Source organism: Passer domesticus, chromosome 1 (genome assembly GCF_036417665.1).
Source record: "Passer domesticus isolate bPasDom1 chromosome 1, bPasDom1.hap1, whole genome shotgun sequence".
NCBI classification, from domain to species: Eukaryota; Metazoa; Chordata; class Aves; order Passeriformes; family Passeridae; genus Passer; species Passer domesticus.
Window position 1 is genome coordinate 45,305,941 of NC_087474.1, and position 16,909 is coordinate 45,322,849.

Here is a 16,909-nt window from a genome sequence, read left to right on the forward strand (position 1 = left end):
TGTTTTTCCTCGTAGTAAATACTCCCGTAAATGAAAATTTACTTTTGTTAGCATTCCTTATGAGTACAATTTTAATTTACTCACAGTTTTAGTATTAAAACAACACAAATAATGTTTTCTTTCCTTTGTGTTTCTTTCTGTTGCTTCCCTTAGGTCGAGATTTGATCTGCATACAGTCCATGGATGGAATGCTCATGTTGTTTGAACAAGAAAGTTACGCTTTTGGCCGGTTTTTACCTGGTTTTCTTCTGCCTGGTCCTTTGGCTTACAGCTCTCGCACAGACTCTTTCATCACAGTGTCTTCTTGTCAGCAGGTTGAGAGTTACAAGTATGTGTTTATGTTCAGTAATTATAGTGTACTTTGGTGGTATCATTTACTAGGAAAAGACATTGAAAATAATCTTGTTTAATTGTTAATGCCTTTACTGGAGTATCCAAAAGCAAGTAGTTGCAGGAAAGATGTTATGTGTTGCCGAGTGATGACTGTCTCAGTACAGTCATAGAAGAAAGTGTGCTGTGAGTCCTGAAGACTTTATGGTACTATTTTATTTTTATAAAGGTAGTAAGTCTACTGGTTTATCAAGGCTCTGTTGCTCCCAAGTGCCAGGTATTTTCCTTGCTTCAGTTCAGTCTAGCCTGTTCTTTCAGCACTGGAACATGGATGAAACTGTTGTGAGCTGATTTAGTTTGTGACCATATTAAGTTTATGGGTTCAACATTCAGAAAAATAGCACAATATGGAAACTGAAGACTGCACAAGACATTTCCACTTCCTCCAAGCAGAGGGTCTATGTATTATAAGGCCATCCAGACACAAATCTAATAGATAATAAGAAAGATTTTGATGGACAAACAAGGGAGCATTTGTGTTTACTGTGGAGGAGCAGCTTGAATCCATGGAGCTCTCTGATGCAACCATCATCTTGAGAGTTTATCAAGTATACATCTGTTTTGAGTCAGATGGATGCTTGAGCAGTGGAACATTGAGTTGGATGTTTGCTGTGAAGCCTTTCTCAAACAAGATGTTTTCCCTGTTTCAGACCCTTCTTCTCACAGAGGACTAATGTTAGGGTAATAGAATTTCTATCCCTAGCAGTAAGTTGGGGTGGGGTGGTGTTTGAGGCAGAGCTACTACCTGTGATGGCAAAAATCCACACCCCCTAAAATGGATGAAAAAGTGTCAGAGCTGTCAGTCTCACAGAGCAATAGTTGTTCACAGTTCTAACCAGCAGCCAAAGATGAATGATGATGATACTGGGGCCAGTATTTCTTTAACATTTTCATCTTAGATAAAAGGACAATGCATCTCCTGAAAATCAAAGACAATATCTAATTTTTGGGAGTGGATAATATAAAAGGGTTAGATAGGGCGGCCATTCAGAGGAATCTCATGAAGCTGAAGGAATGGGCAAGTACCTTAAGGAATTTTTCAGAGGTAATCATACATATTGAAGAAAATAAGAATGCCCTTTTTTATAAGTAATGCCTTGGGAATCTAATCCAATGCTTTGTCACACTACCCTGTTCTGTCACCTATAGTTCTCAAGCAATATTCTTTTTATTTTGCTGCTTAAGATTAATCAGATTATAGGTATCATGTATTGTTTTCTTAAAACTGGACAAGATATACATGTTGCAAGTAAAAGTAATTTAATAGAAAATTCATAACTTTCCTAAGAATTTAGAATTTAAATTCAAATACAATATTAGAATAAAATTATAATATAATCTATGAATGTTTTCAAGGAATAAAGAAACATTTTTTCCTTTAAAATGAACATCTCACAGGTTTAAATTATGTTCAGATTCTTGACCTTACAAAAGATCTGACTACAATTATTCATCAGTCTGTTACTAAATCAAAAGTGTGCCATCCTTACTGTAGGGATATAGTTGTAAAGGAATTTTTCACTTGGTTATTGGTCTTTAGTGTCAAATGTTAAGACACTAATGGAACTAATCTCTAGTGTGTGTCTGAAGTATTAGGACATTAGAACAGAGTTAAGTAATTCTTTTAAAGTGAAGGAAATAGATATACTAAGGAGAGAAGAGGTTATTTTATGGTATTGAATAAAAAATACAACAGTTCTACCCAGTGCTTTTAGCAGAACAAGTTGCCAAACTTCAAATTATCCATCTCCTTATAGCTCTAACAGACCAATGGCTTCATTTGATAGCAATTTTTACTGTGTTTATCCTGAATTCTTTCAAGATCTAAAAGCAAAATGCCTCTTACATGTTTGATGTGACAGCTGAATTGAAAGTTTGTGTTGGTCATCTGTGGCTTGAGTTTTTTTTCATTAGCTGGTACGTGAATATCAATATGTATTGCTATTTGATGTAAAACATCCGTATTAGGTCTCTGATTAGTTATTAAAATATTACTGTGCTTTCCAAGACTATCAGTAAACTGTAGTGAAGAGAAAATTTTGTTAGGTCAGGATCCTTCTGGCTCTTTTCCAACTCAGCTTATTCGGTGATTTTGTGAATCTGCAACTTCTCCAATAAATGTCTTAAACTGAAAAAGGGAAGTAAATTCATTCAGACAAGAGGGCAGTTAAAGACATCCTAGTTGTACTAAAAGCAGCTCTCTCAGTATTATTATATAGGTCATGGCATTCACCTTAAACAATTAGATTTCTTACTGTAAGTACTTAGTTTACCTTTGTCAGTAAAACAATTTTAGAAACTAAAATTCTTCAGTAGCAAATAGAGAATCACTGGTTAGTTAGGTTTGGAAGGGACCTCTGGAGATCATCTAGTGCAAGCCCCCTGTCAAGACAGGGCCACCTCAAGCAGGTGACACAGGAATATCCTGTTAGGCTATGACTGTCTCCAGAGAGGTTGACTCCATGACTCCCTGGTCAGCCTGTTCCACTGCTCTGCCTCCCTCAATGTAAAGAAGTTTTTCCTCGTGTTGAGGTGGAACTTCTTGGGTTTTAATATATGGCCATTACACCTTGTCCTTCTTTTGTACCACAATATTGTTCATGAAATGTGAAGAATATTGTTGTCATCATTTTAAATCTCCAACTTTGACAATTAAGAAAAATATGTACTGCTATTTTAGATTGAATTGGAACATTCAGAATTGTGTTGCTTTAAGCTTAGGAGCTGATGGTACTCCATGACTTGAAGAATTAAATGCTGTGTTTTTGGATCAGTTTAATTTGGGTCTTATTTTATTGTTTGTTTCACTTATGTAGAAACCTTCAGTATTCCACAGATTATCTATGTGTACACAGAGGAAATGGGGGAGATCACTGAGTTAGGATACCAGCAGCAATTCAGGAAACAGTTACAGAAGAATCAGCGAGGATGTAGTTTGAACACACAACTTTACATAGTTGTAAAGAGAACAGATAGATGTACAGAGCTTTTATGTCAGTTGATGTTGTTTGTTCAAATGTCTTCATTACCAGTTTTTCTTAGTATGGTTTGTTGGCAGTTAAAATAATAAAACTGCCCCAAACCTTTCAACTTTTTCTAAATGTGCCACCTACTGATTTCAGTTTACATTGGTCTCTTAGATTGAAGTCACTTAGTTTACTTAATGGAGGTGCTTGCAAGTTTACTATTAAATAAAGGAGATTGTATTTCTGAGTGGTTTTTAGAAGCTTTAATAAGAGAGAAAAAAAGTATTTTTTTTTTAAATTCTAATTTCACCATTTGATAATTTGTTTCTTCTGTCTTTGTGGTCTGTACTTCTATCTACTGATATTTAGACTGTTGAATTTATTTTAACTCCACATAAAATCTGAATAGAAATGCTTGTTTTAATTTCTACCCTTACACTTAGCTGCTATCCTACACTGATACTAGTCTTAACATCCTTGCTGATGGCAGACATGTTGCAGTAGGCTTTCTCCCCATCCGTGTACGCTGTGATTGTACTGTGTATGTATATACATGATAATTATATTTTATTTTTTATTTAATGTAGAAGCAACTACAAAGATACAATTAAAAAAATATTTTTAAACTGCCTGTAACAGATACCAAGTGCTGGCATTTGCGACAGATGCTGATGAAAGACACGACACAGAACAGCGAAAACTCAGTTCTGGAAAAAGGCTTGTGGTAAAACCCGTTTATTTTACATACCCTGTATGGACACTGCACACACATTGCAATGACTGACACTAAGTAACGAATGGAAACATTGTCTGCTGACAAAGGACCTGATCCAAGTGCTGCTAAAGGCAATGGAAAGAGTCCAGTAGATTTCTATTAAGGTTTCTTTGGGCCTCAGTTGTTTTAGGCTGGGCCTTAAAACTTGCTGTTTCCTAATGAGAAAAGAAAAATAACTGCAGTGCAAATAACTATAACTATTTCCTGGGTTAATCTTTGTAATGCAGAACCTACACTGTAGTAAAATAGATAAATAGGTGCACCTGAGTTATTGCTCATGTTTTTAAATGAAGTCTGGTTGTGACTTTGTATTGTAGAAAATGAATCTCATTCTCCTTGGGGAATCCTTTGTATTTAGACAAAAATTCTTAGTAAAATGTTTCCATAAATAATGTCCTGAACTCTTCTTGTCAAGAACCTGTGGATTCAATAGTCTTCTGGAGGTCCCTGTCAACAATTTGTTCAATATTTGAGCTGCCTCTTCTTAAGAGGAAGAGAATTTAATTCTTGTTGGTCCTGCAGTAGAGTTGCTTGTCTGCTAAATATACTGCATATATAAAATGCTAGATTCCTCATATTTCAGGTACAACAGTAAAATACTGGGAGAGCATATTCGTTTCACTAATTGTAGACTTTTTAAAATACACATAGGCTGAATCCTACATATAGAAGTAGGAGAAGGCAATTTATAAATTAAAAACCTGGAGACTTCATCAGATAGACTGCAAATGAAACAGTTTTTTTGAAATCTAAAATGTGAAGCATGCTTGGAAACAAACGTAATAGGCTGGGTTTTTCCCTTTAACTTTTAAGATGGCACTTCCAGTTTCATATATCAGATATACCAGGATATTTGCTGGCACATTCTATGCTCTTTAAGCAAAATAATTGGTGCTGTTTATATACGGAGTGCTGACACTTGAACTTTGATATATTTTTACTAAAAAATTCTAAATTTCTGTTTAACCATCTGGGCAAAAGTCAAAAGCATTTTTTGCATATGTATTTAGTTGAAATTTCTCAGAGGAGTTGAAGAAACAAACCAATGAAATGTGTAAATAAGCAGTAGTATTATTTAAAGACAGGTGAGGCAGAATTTCTAAGTCGCTGTTTATTACATCAATGTACATAGTTGGAGAAGTAAACTGTGACATACACCAGCAGTCTCCAGATTAAAGGGTGTACATGAGTGACTGGAAGCATGGGTATTGGCTTACACACCTAAAATATTTGTCTAGTTTTCCATTTACATGTATTGGTAGAATCAGTTGTCTCCTTTTGCTCTTTATCCTTGTCCTTTAATAACCAAGGACATGTACAGAGGCAGATGAAAACTATTCTAAATATCTATTCTTGGATTAATTAATTAAAGTATAAAGCTTTTCCATTTTGAATGGGATGTGTATTTTAAATTCTAAATGTACTTAACTGAACTGCATAGTCATGCAATTCATGACTATTAAGATGTTTTTGCTGCTTGAGTCACATTAGGGAAAGTTACTGACTGCCCTCAGAATAAGAGGATAATTCTTATCCAGAGAAAGACCTTGATTTTGCTTTTCTATCTATGTTAATGATATGTAATTTGATTAGTTCTGAGCCTTCTCAAAGTTTTGTCGTTAATATGCAGTTGTCATTTGATTTCTGCAACATGCTTTTTCTTTTGAAGGTGGATTGGGTTTTAAACATTGGAGAGCAAGCACTGGGTATATGCGTCGTCTCATTTAATCAGGGAGTTTCTTCTGTTTTTGTGCTTGGTGAGAGAAACTTCTTTTGCCTAAAGGATAACGGGCAAATACGATTCATGAAGAAGCTTGATTACAGCCCGAGTTGCTTCATTCCTTACTGTTCAGGTTTGTAAAAGGAAGATTTAACTTTAGCTTGGTTACTTTTAAAAAAATTTTTTTTTCAACTACTGAATAAATATATTTTTCTGAATAAGTACGTTGGGGCATTGTGCAACCTGGTCTAGTGGAAGGTGTCCCTGCCCATGGCATTTAGGTTAGATATTAGGAAGAAATTCTTGACTGTGAGGGTGGTGTGACACTGGAACAGGTTGTCCCAATGCTGGCAGTGTTGAAAGCCAGGTTGGATAAGGCCTTGAGTGATCTGGTCTAATGGGAGGTGTCCCTGCCCATGTTAGTGGGAGCTGGGACTAGATGGTCTTTAAGGTCTGTTCCAACCCAAGCCGTTCTCTGATTCTGTGAGTCTATGATCTGTAGAATCATAGAATTTGGAGCTCTGGTTTTGAACGAGGCAGATTTATTTTCAAATGTTACTTTTTGTGAAGTGCTATAATTTTTAGAATCTAAATATTTTCTTATCACCAAGTGAAGATACTTGTCTTGTTGCTATCAAAGCAACAAACACAGAAGAAGGACAGTCTTTGGAAGAGTAAACTAGTGTTTGAGGACCTTTTGATTAATGACTTTCTGATATTTACATATTCTTAAAAATATCAAAGTTTATTGTTATTACATTGGTGGAAACAACTTGGTTAGATACTTGGTTTGAATTATAGACTATTAATACCTATTCTGTTTTACTGTTTCAAAAACTGTCTGATAAATTTTTGACGTAAAAAAAACTTTTGATAAAGTATGTCTTCTTTTGAACTTGAAATATAACTTTAATCTGAAAAAAATTGATCTTAGAAATCCTCACATTTTATACTTTCTGATTTGAATTATACTATAAATAAACCCTATAAATGCATACACATTTAATTGGTATTCACAAGTTAAAGAATCCGTGAATAGTGTAACTAGCAGATATTTAATCAATATGTATTTTGTCTTATCTATCCTGGCATGTCAACATAGCCATTATGGGTCTTTGTCATGTTTTAAATTACCAAATGTGGCTGCCCAGAATCTTAGAAAGTTGTGGCATGTATTGTGAAATATGCAATTGAAATTGGTATCCATAATTAATCACATATGTCCTTGGTTGTGTCAATGTAACTTTCCTAACTTTTGATGCTTTATAATAAATTAATTTATAACAACTAATGGATTAAAAATAAAATAAAACATAACTATAAAGGAAAGTACTGGCTTTTGAAAAATCTTTCATCCTAAAATTCTTTTTTTATCTTTGAACAGTGCGAGAAGGAACAATAAACACTTTAATTGCAAACCACAATAAAATATTGAATGTTTATCAAGATGTTACATTGAAATGGGCCACTCAACTTCCCTGCATTCCTGTGTCAGTAAAAGTAGCAAATTTTCAGTAAGTAGCTTGTTAAAGTTTACTTTTTACTTTGATTAATCTCTGGTTGTGTAATCTATGTCTAGATCCTAACAAACGGTTCTGAGCTATATAACAAATAAGGTAACTGTTAAAAGGAAAATTCTAAGTTTTTTTCCTTTGTTTCATAAAATGTTCATTTCATTAATGAGCATGTGTCCTGGAGTAACTTTATGATGCTTGTATGTATGCTAGAATAATACTAGAGTTTTTTTTTTTTGTTTGTTTTTTTTTTTTTTTTTTTTTTTTTAGTGAAATTTGACCCTGGAGTCTCATAGCTCCAGCCCAGTAGCTTCTTTTTGAAAAGAATGAAAAATGTGGTTGTGCAATCTGGCAAGGTCCTTCCCTGAGACAGGAAAATAGGGAAACTCACTGAAAATCTGTTCTTCATTAAGAATTTAAGAGCATATTCATGAGCATATGCATTCCAGAGATGATTTGTTAGAACAGATTATTAAAATCCAGTGTTAAATTATGGAAATAAGAGAATGTTTAAATTGCTGAGGGCTGCACTGCACCAGACCAAAACTTTTTCTAAAAGAAGCATGAGACAGATCAGGGAAAAAGTGGTTGGGTGAAGAGAAGGTAGGACATGTTTATAACTTGTGCTGGGACTGTCACTGAAATAAGCAAACCACAGAAAGGTTCAGCCAGTGTTTTTATACAATCCATTTTATGCCTGTACTGTGTGTCCTCAGAGCCAGCTGGGTGCTGGTTGCCCAGTGCCTGTGACCATAGGAGATGCAGTAGGAGTGTCCTTGTCACATAGATCTTCTGATCCTCAGCAGGCTGGTGGCTGCTGGGCCAACACACACTGAATTGCTAAACGTTTGATCACAAGTCAAGCATTTTACCTCCAAACAAATAGAAATAGAACATCTGACTAACTAGCTTTACTGAGTTGTGCAGAGGAATCTGAGGGATGTTTGTGTTTTGTTTGTTACTAATAGATACAATTAAAAAAAAAATAAATTCATAATTTATTTTTTTAGGCAAGAGTTGGGCTCGCTTTCATCTAACAAACAGGTCTCAACAAGTGAAAAATAATGAACAGTCTCTGTGGGCCACTTAGTATAACCCAGAAGTTAGTTAAACAGGATACGACAGTACAGCTTTTGAAGTATGGAAAAAATATTTGAATTACATAAATTTGAAAAAAAACATTGATGTTTACAATAGCAAATTGCACTAACATTTGCATATACAATTACTTGTTTGGACCCATTATATTGAACCATCTGTTTCAATAATGTGTCTAAAATGTTTATGCAGCTTCTGCCTGTTCCCTGTGAAATTCAACACTCAGCAGTTTGATATTAGGGAGAAATCTGAGAGCCTAAAATCTGTCCCATCTCAATTTGCTAGTTAGATTCAGAATTCCCACAGACCAACGAATGCTGGGGTTTGACTTGGGGTTGTGTTCTTTAGCAGGCAGAGAGGCAGCAATGCAGTTATGCAAACCTCTTTATACAGGTACTGATGAACGAAGGAACATCTGTTCAGTGGCCTGAAAGGCCGGGAGAAGTCCAGGGCTGTGTGTTTCTGAGATATGCTTTTACCTGTCTATTGGAAAACATGCAGTATGCTTGTACTTCCTTCTGGCATTAAAAAAAAAAATGACCTAAACAATGAAAACTGTAGTACAGCCTATAGAGATAGTAATTTGACTTTAATAGGGCATATGTGTTTGTTTTGGTGTTTTTTTTTCTTTTAATATTTTGAAAGGGAATTCTTTGTGTGTCAGTGTGACAATGATTTTCTTGTACTCAAGAGAGACCTCAGTTGGGGCCTCTGAGCACAGCACTACTGGAACATAAATAATATTAAGGACTTTAATAAGCATAAAGTTGTTAATCCTACACTGCTGAAAGATTGAAGTGCCTTAAATGCAATGTATGCCAATTAATTACTTTCTTCACTTTTATTGCAATAATACTTACAGAGTAAGTGGAGCATTCTGAAACAGTTGTCTCTACAGTTCATACATGTTCATTTGTATTTTCCCCTTGGCATAATGTCTGTTAGTTCTAATGTTTGACTCTAGCTTGATGGATAAGAAAAACACTATTAAAAGCTATTTTATGTAAAACCCTTGGGGCAGGAGTAGTGATTTCCTCACAAAAGCAGCTTGTGATTCCAGTGTATGCCACTCCTTATTATTTATGAATTGATTTTTTCCTTTTAAAATAATGTGTAATACAGTATTTCTCTATTGCAATACCACTATGTAGAAAAAGATAATATACTACAACATTTGAGATTAAATTCCAATACAAACTGCTTGATTTGCATCACATTCTCAGAAACATGGAAGAAAAAATAGAACCAAGGAGAAGCGGTTACTTAGAATATTTTAGGTGTTTCTGCACTCTAAAATTATGTATTTTTAAGCTGTTAAATTACACTTTTTTTGCCTTCTGTTAAAACCTGAATGCTCTCTGTCAGGATATTGAAAATTTGCTTCAAAAGCTTGTGGTCAGAAACTTGAACTGCAGGCAAAATTTCGAGTGCTTATCTTATTCTGGGTTTTTCTGGAATATCTCTGTGACTAGTCACTGAACTGGAATTTCAGTTCTTGTAATCATTATAGAAGTTTGTCCCTTATGTTGTTGGAAGTTTATATTCTGGTTCTGCTAGTGTATATTAGTTACTGTTTCTAACATATTTTTAATGTCAAGGGGTCTCCTACATACTTCACACTGCCTGGATTGCTTCAGAAGTGTAACCACTTACACTGACAATTTCAATTAATTTGAACTGCTTAGGTCTCTGTCTCAGCACAAATTTATCTTCCCACGGATAAGCCTGCTTGAACATTTATATTTTTGTGTGCCGTGGGTTGTTATCCTTCAAGGTGTGGCTGCGCACACACATTCTCACTGAAACTCTTGAAGAAAATGGCTTAGGTGTTCTGCTTGAGTTGATTAAAAACCCCCAAACATCCCCCCACCAAATCCACAAACGGCCCCTCCCAAACCTTTCTAGAGTGGTTTGAAGAGAAACTGTCCATATGCTGCAGCTGAAACAGCTGAATTCTAGGAAAGTTACATGAACAAATGACAAGAATTCCTACTCTGATCAGAATTTCAGTATTGAAATAGCAGTTGTAAGCAGCAGTATTTGCTTGGTATCCATCATAATTATGTGAGTGTCTTCACAGAATTGACTTTAAAGTCCGTTCCTTTTTTTCCTGCCCTTGAGTTTCCATTTTTCTGTTTCATGACAGACCTCTTTTCTAAGACCTACTTTGTACTGCCACATCTCCTTTACAAAGGAAATTTCATAAGCAGTATCTCTTACACTTACAGATTATAAATGGTAGGACTTTGTCATTGATTGATGCTTCTTGAGATGTGTTAAGATTTCTCTCTCTCTGTCTCTTTCTCTTCTCACTTTTTATGAGCACATCACAAGTTGTATTTGTTTTCTGTATCTGAATTATTCTGTCTCCAGTTGTATTATAATCTACTCCAAGTGCCTTGACCATAAAAGGTGCTTGGAGTAGATTATAATACCTAGACAACTATTTTTCTATTTATTTGACACTTGGCAGAGCTGTTTCACAGAGTGCATCTTTTAATGGCTGATTGATTGCACTGAGTATTAATTGCTCTGTCCGTGTTGGCCTGAAACTAGAACATTATGTTAAGGTGCATTTGGTCTAAAGCAAAATAGCTTGTGTTGCCAACCTCTGGGATATTTCTGTCACAAACATCTGAAAAGCCAGTGTGAGTTGAGTTTAAACACATAGATAGAGAGTTATATATACACTTATTTAGAGTTTGGATGTAGTCTCAGGAAAGGGGTTTCTGTTTTGATTAACCCTAGTTATGAACCTGTGTTTTGCCATAGGAAAGCATGAAGCCTTTAAATTGGGGGCTATTTTTTTTCCCTCTGAACATTTTTAAAATTCACTACTCTCCACTTTATTTCTTGGTTCTGTTTGTATACAGTCTTCAAGTTATATCTGATAAACCTGTGAATGCCAAAAGGTAGCCTGACTTTTTTCTTTTAAAATGAAATAGACTGCAAACTTGCTCAAATACCTCTTTTCTTCAAATCAGTGTTTCACGATGTCTCTAATTTTGGTTATTTGTTCTTTTGACTGTTTACCAAGAAATTAAGTCTGGTGGTATCCATGTGGCAAAAAAATGTCGATTTCATGTGGAATTTATCAGCAGGCACAGTTCTAACAGGAGGCCAGCCTGAGAGTTTAGGAGATATGTTGTGGGAAAGATATTTCTTCTGTCTCTATTCTGCTGGGGACTCTTAGTACTTTAGGCACCAGTTTTTCACCAAACGTAATGGTTGAATGAAGCATATTTTCCCCTTCAGCCACATTACAATTTGGTTAGTAATACCCAAAAGAAAAAATTTAGAGCCACTGTAGTGAGGGAGAGATTTGTGAGTTTGTGTTTGGGGTAAGTCACCTGTTCTGAATATGGCAAATTTTGATTTAATTTCCCACATTTGTGACCCATTATTGCAAAACTTATGGCTTTTATCTGGAGTCAGTTGTGCATGCTGTTGTCCTGTGCAAGGTCAGGACCTGGACTCAGCGATCCTTGTGGGTGCCTTCCAGCTCAGCATATTCTGTGATTCTCTAGTACTTGTCTGTAGGTAGTTGGATGCTTTGCATATATAGTGCCTCTTGTTTTTAGGAGCTACATGTGGAAATTAGAATACAGTAGTCAATTTTATTTTGTGATCATTTTTATCTACCTCTATATCTGTGAGCAAGACCATTCTTAGTGGAAGAAGGATTCTTGAAAAGAATAAACCACATAATGATGTGTGTGCCATGTAAAATGTGAAGTTGCTTTTATTACCTGGAGTTGAAAGGTATGGACAAGTTGATGAAAGTAGCTAGAATATTTGCTTTCACTTTCATTTATTTGACAGATAAATATCATTTTACTTGGTAGTGGAACATTGTGTTTTCTGAAGAGGAAATATAAAGAAGTCTGGAAAGGGCTTTTTATGCCAAAGTAATTTATTACCTCCAAAGAATTAGAATTTCTGAGTTTCTTAAAATATTAGATTTCCAGCACTCAACCTTTTAGCTTGAGTTAAGCTAGTAAATAATTTTTGTTACTTGAGATGGGGAAAAAATAGATTTTATTTTTTAAACCAAAGTAACTGTTGAAAAGTCAGGAAATAAAGTAGACTTTATATGGTCAAGATGACAAGCAGGGTTACTTAGCAAGCTTTATCCACACTTCAGCTCTTTATGAACTTCAAGTCTGCCTGGGTTTCTTTGGAAAAGTGATCCCATAAATATATCATAGGGTCCCACAGAATTACCACTGATTCTGTTTTGCTCAGTTTGCAATCAAGAAGTGATTTCTGTCTGCAAATTGCTTTCTGCTTCTCCAAGAATGATCACTGCAGTCTTGACTGTCGGGGCCATGCCTGAGCTCCTAACATTGGTACATGAACCATGAGCCCATTATGACTGTGTCAAATAGTAGTATATTGATCAGCCATCTCTTAAAACCAGCTGCCCATAGGCTATTGCTGTTAATTTTTTGACATATGCAGTTCTGTATTTCATTTTGCTGAATTAGAGGCTAAAATTTATTACTTTACGGTTGCATGGTGTAGGCTGAGATGCAGGAAATACTGCAGCTTACTGAGTCACTAAAAAATTACTGATTTAAGTTGCTATAGTAGTGTCCCATTTTCTTACTACTTATAAGGCAAAATAAAGTGAATCATTGCATTTAGAATTTGTAACGTTATTCTTGTATGAGTCTCTCCCCTTGCATAAATAATAAAGAAGCAGAGACTATTTGACTAATGAGGGGACTGAAATTTAATTTTCTATGTAATCATGTTAATGAGTGTTTGAATATTGCACTGTCCCAGGTGGTGCTGATGGCCATGACTACTGCACTTTCCTGTCTCTCAGGATATCCCCACTTGTGTTACAGTTACACAGGTGCATTGCAAAAAACTATTTTACAATATTTTAACATACAAGTTAGTTTTAAAGACAGTGACTTCTAATTTACTAAAGCATTAGTTTCTTGATCTGTACTGAGTTACATTTTACTCCAACTCTGCTAAAAATCATTCACTAAAATGACAAGTGCCTGCAGAAAAATTCCAAGTGCTTTAAACCTGGGTGGGAAGGAATATGTGAGGAAGGCTTGGGTGGGTTTCATGACTTAGTACCTTACTGTGTTACAATACTCTGTTCCTCTCCAGTCTCTACCCATCAGTCTGCAGCTTGACTGCAAGGCTGAGGATTTTTGGTACCTGAGACAAAGATTGTCCCTACACCACCTCCAACACACTTGAAGCACAAGCCAATGGACATTTGATGCTGCACTTCAGGGTTGCCCATCAGTTTGCATTTTGAAGGGGAACACTCTGCTGATAGAGACATTAATTGTGTTTATTGCATTTAAAATGAAACCCACCTTTCCCACAACACCAAACAATGAAGAATTTTACAGTTAATGCAGTGAATGGAGAGAATCACCTTTTTCCTTTTTGAAAAATGTTTAATACAATGCTCCCTTGGTAGTTTATGATTCATTAGTATTTCATAATATTAGAGTGGTTGGTAAGAAATGTGTGGTTTGTATACTTACGGGTGTAATGAGGTTTCAAGTCCCTATAGACTGTTGTTCACCGGCTTCATAGAACAAGTCTTGTGTGTATGAGTAATAGCTTGGGCCTGACATAGTTAACTTGCTTGCAACTTCATGGCATTTTATCTGAATGAAATTATATAAAAAGTCTGTAATTCAGCAAGCTGTCTACTTAAAGAAGAGAACATAAACAAGGGTTTAAATTCTTCATTTTGACACAGGATTAATTTCCAGATTTGAACTCATTAGCCCAACAGACTGATGAGTTTAATTTAAATGAGTAAGGTGAATCAAAAAATTGTAGTTCACAATTCTGGTGTATAGTCATTGGATAAAAATGTGCTTTTATGAAATTTTAGCTTCTGATATTTTAAAAGGAATATTAAAATCTGCAATCAGTTTGTTAGTGAGAAAGTATTGCCTTGTCCAAATATGAACTTTAAATTAAAACCTTTTTTCTGGCACAGAACTATAGTATGTTGGGTGGTTGGATGGAGGTACTTTATGTAGTTGGGCTCTCCAAACAGTAGAAGGGCAACAGGAATTACAGGAATTGAATTTAACTGGAAAAAATATGGAGAAATATTGTAGATGAATTAAACATATAAGGTGTAAAAGTGCAACCACATATATGGTAATACTGGGTGGAGTCAAAATAAAACTCCCCTCATTGAATTTTTTAGCTATCCAGGTGCTTGAAAATACTTTGTTCTTCATTCCAGCCCATCTGTTATTCCTTATTATAACTGACATCACCACAGCTACCACAACTGTTAAAGGATCACTGTATAAAAATGGCAAAACTTACATATAAACCCAGCAAAACTTAGCACTTATTACACAGTTTTATGGAAAGAAAACTGCAGGAATCAAACTTTATAGTTTGTTGAAAGATTTTCCCTTTCTGTATAGTAGTACTGTAATAGAGGCAATGCCAGTTATGACGTACGGTATGAACTCTTCGGCTTTATACATGTATATATATAAATTTTTATTTGAGTGTTCTGTAAGAATGTTGCCTGATCTGAGAAATTAAATGCAGAGGTTTCTAGAATCTTTCTACTTAAACATAATTTCATTTTAAAGAAATGTTTTTAAGGAAAAAAAAAAGATTATATCTGTTTTTCTCATTGCTGATCTGCCACCAGATTTTTGAGATGGCAATAGAAAATATGAGCCTTTTTGAAGGTCTTTTGAAGAGATAAATTTAATATGTGTATCCTAGCCACAAAATATGAATGTGATTGTATTTCTTTTACTTTAGTGGGATTCTGATGCTGAAAAGGACACAGATGTGCCACATACTATGTCCAGCATATACTGTAATTCAGGACTGGTTTTTCTAGCAAGCCAGCTTCAAATTGTGTTTATTCTATGATACTAAGCACATGCCCATATTGCCAGTTCTCCTAATTTTATTGCATGTCACTTATTTGTTTTTTCAAAAAACTTACTTTTTACACTCATGTGATTTTGTAAGTGCTTCAACTTTAGAGTAACACTAAAAATATTCCTACCTTCATGGTTCTAGAGAAAACCTTAAAAGTGGAAATTCTCAAAAGCAAGAAGGCAAGTAACTCCCCTCTAGTATTTTAAATAAGATCCTTGCATTTAAACAAATATCATGTTTTTCATTGGTTTTTTTTTTTGGCCAGCTCACTATTTGTGTGTGCTAGTTGTTGTGACAGTGTGGACTATAACTTGTATCAGATTCTGAACTCTCAGTCTTGGAGCTGGTTATTGAGCAGTGGGTTGGAATTTATGGATGTATTCTGACACTCTGCCCATGAAAGTGCTGGATGTCTTGTTTGAAAAACAGTTTTATGTGAAGTTTCAGTCTGTTGATTTTGAATGTCTTGATTATTATGCTAGTAACCTGAAAGACTTTTTTTGTACAAGGAGGAGCACAAGGGTCATTTATGTCAAGCTGTGGAACTGAGGGGCAGTAAGCAGTGCAAAGTGCTAGAGATGCTTTGAAAAAACAGTTTTGTTCCTTACCAAACAAGGTGAGGATACAATTGTAAATGTTGTTAAAACGAATAGTAGAAAGTGTACACACTTCTTCCTTACTGAAATGCTGGTGAATTTTGAAACTTGCAGGCAACTGTGAAGAGAAAGAGATGTAAACTAATTTGCGTTGATTATTTTAAAAGTTATGTAATTCTTCAGGCTTTCAGAATAAATCAGTTTTAAAGACACATTATGGTTATTCTTATCCACCTCTTTATAATCTGTGCATGGTGTAATTTTCCTTGTGTACCTCCCAGTATTATCTTATAGGAAGCCAGCCATTAGGAATATACTTTATCTAAAATGATAAACTTAAGTAGAGTGTAGATTTTATCAGTGAATCTCCTTGCATCTTTTATTCTGGAAGCAGAGATCCCAGGGGCCTCTCCAGCTTGCCTGTAGCGATATGGACTCTAACCACTACCTTGAAGGGAGAGAAGGCTTAGAGGAAGGATAAATTTTTAGGCTCTCCATATCATAAATTCACAATGCCATAGCTTTTAGTAGAGCCTTTGAAAACTGTTATATACCTGTCTGCCTGTGAGGGAGCTTGGGTTTGAAACAGATTGTAGGTTTCACATGAAGAAAATGAAAATGCAGAAATACATTCTAAGAGAGAATGAAGCATGGAGATGTTTTAAATGTGTCACAGCTGTTCCTAATTTTTTTCTTGTTGCTGGTGCTGATACTGTCACAGAAATCACGATGCAATTTCTCTTGTTTCTTGTTATTTAGAGCTCTGACATACAGGCTGCACTCTTACTAAAGTAATCCAACTGGCTTGTCAGTCCTCATGCTCATTTTCAATTCTGCTAATGCCGCTAATAGTCTTAGATATGGAACTGTGACACTGAGAAATGCAATGTGTAAATGATGAATTTTTCCTCGATTACGTTATGCTTCAGTGCTCTTTATAT

The 16,909-nt window shown here is 35.2% G+C and overlaps 1 protein-coding gene across 9 annotated transcripts in view; it reads left to right on the top strand.

The window, feature by feature from the left end:
• The window catches only part of BBS9 (Bardet-Biedl syndrome 9), a 286,276-nt gene that overhangs the window by 30,284 nt on the left and 239,083 nt on the right, over nucleotides 1–16,909 (top strand). For all 9 annotated transcript variants that reach the window (XM_064417632.1, XM_064417641.1, XM_064417658.1 and 6 more), the window contains 4 exons: nucleotides 154–328; nucleotides 3,996–4,080; nucleotides 5,801–5,984; nucleotides 7,236–7,365. In XM_064417632.1, the coding sequence (XP_064273702.1) occupies nucleotides 154–328; nucleotides 3,996–4,080; nucleotides 5,801–5,984; nucleotides 7,236–7,365 (574 nt within the window). The remainder of the gene's footprint in view (nucleotides 1–153; nucleotides 329–3,995; nucleotides 4,081–5,800; nucleotides 5,985–7,235; nucleotides 7,366–16,909) is intronic.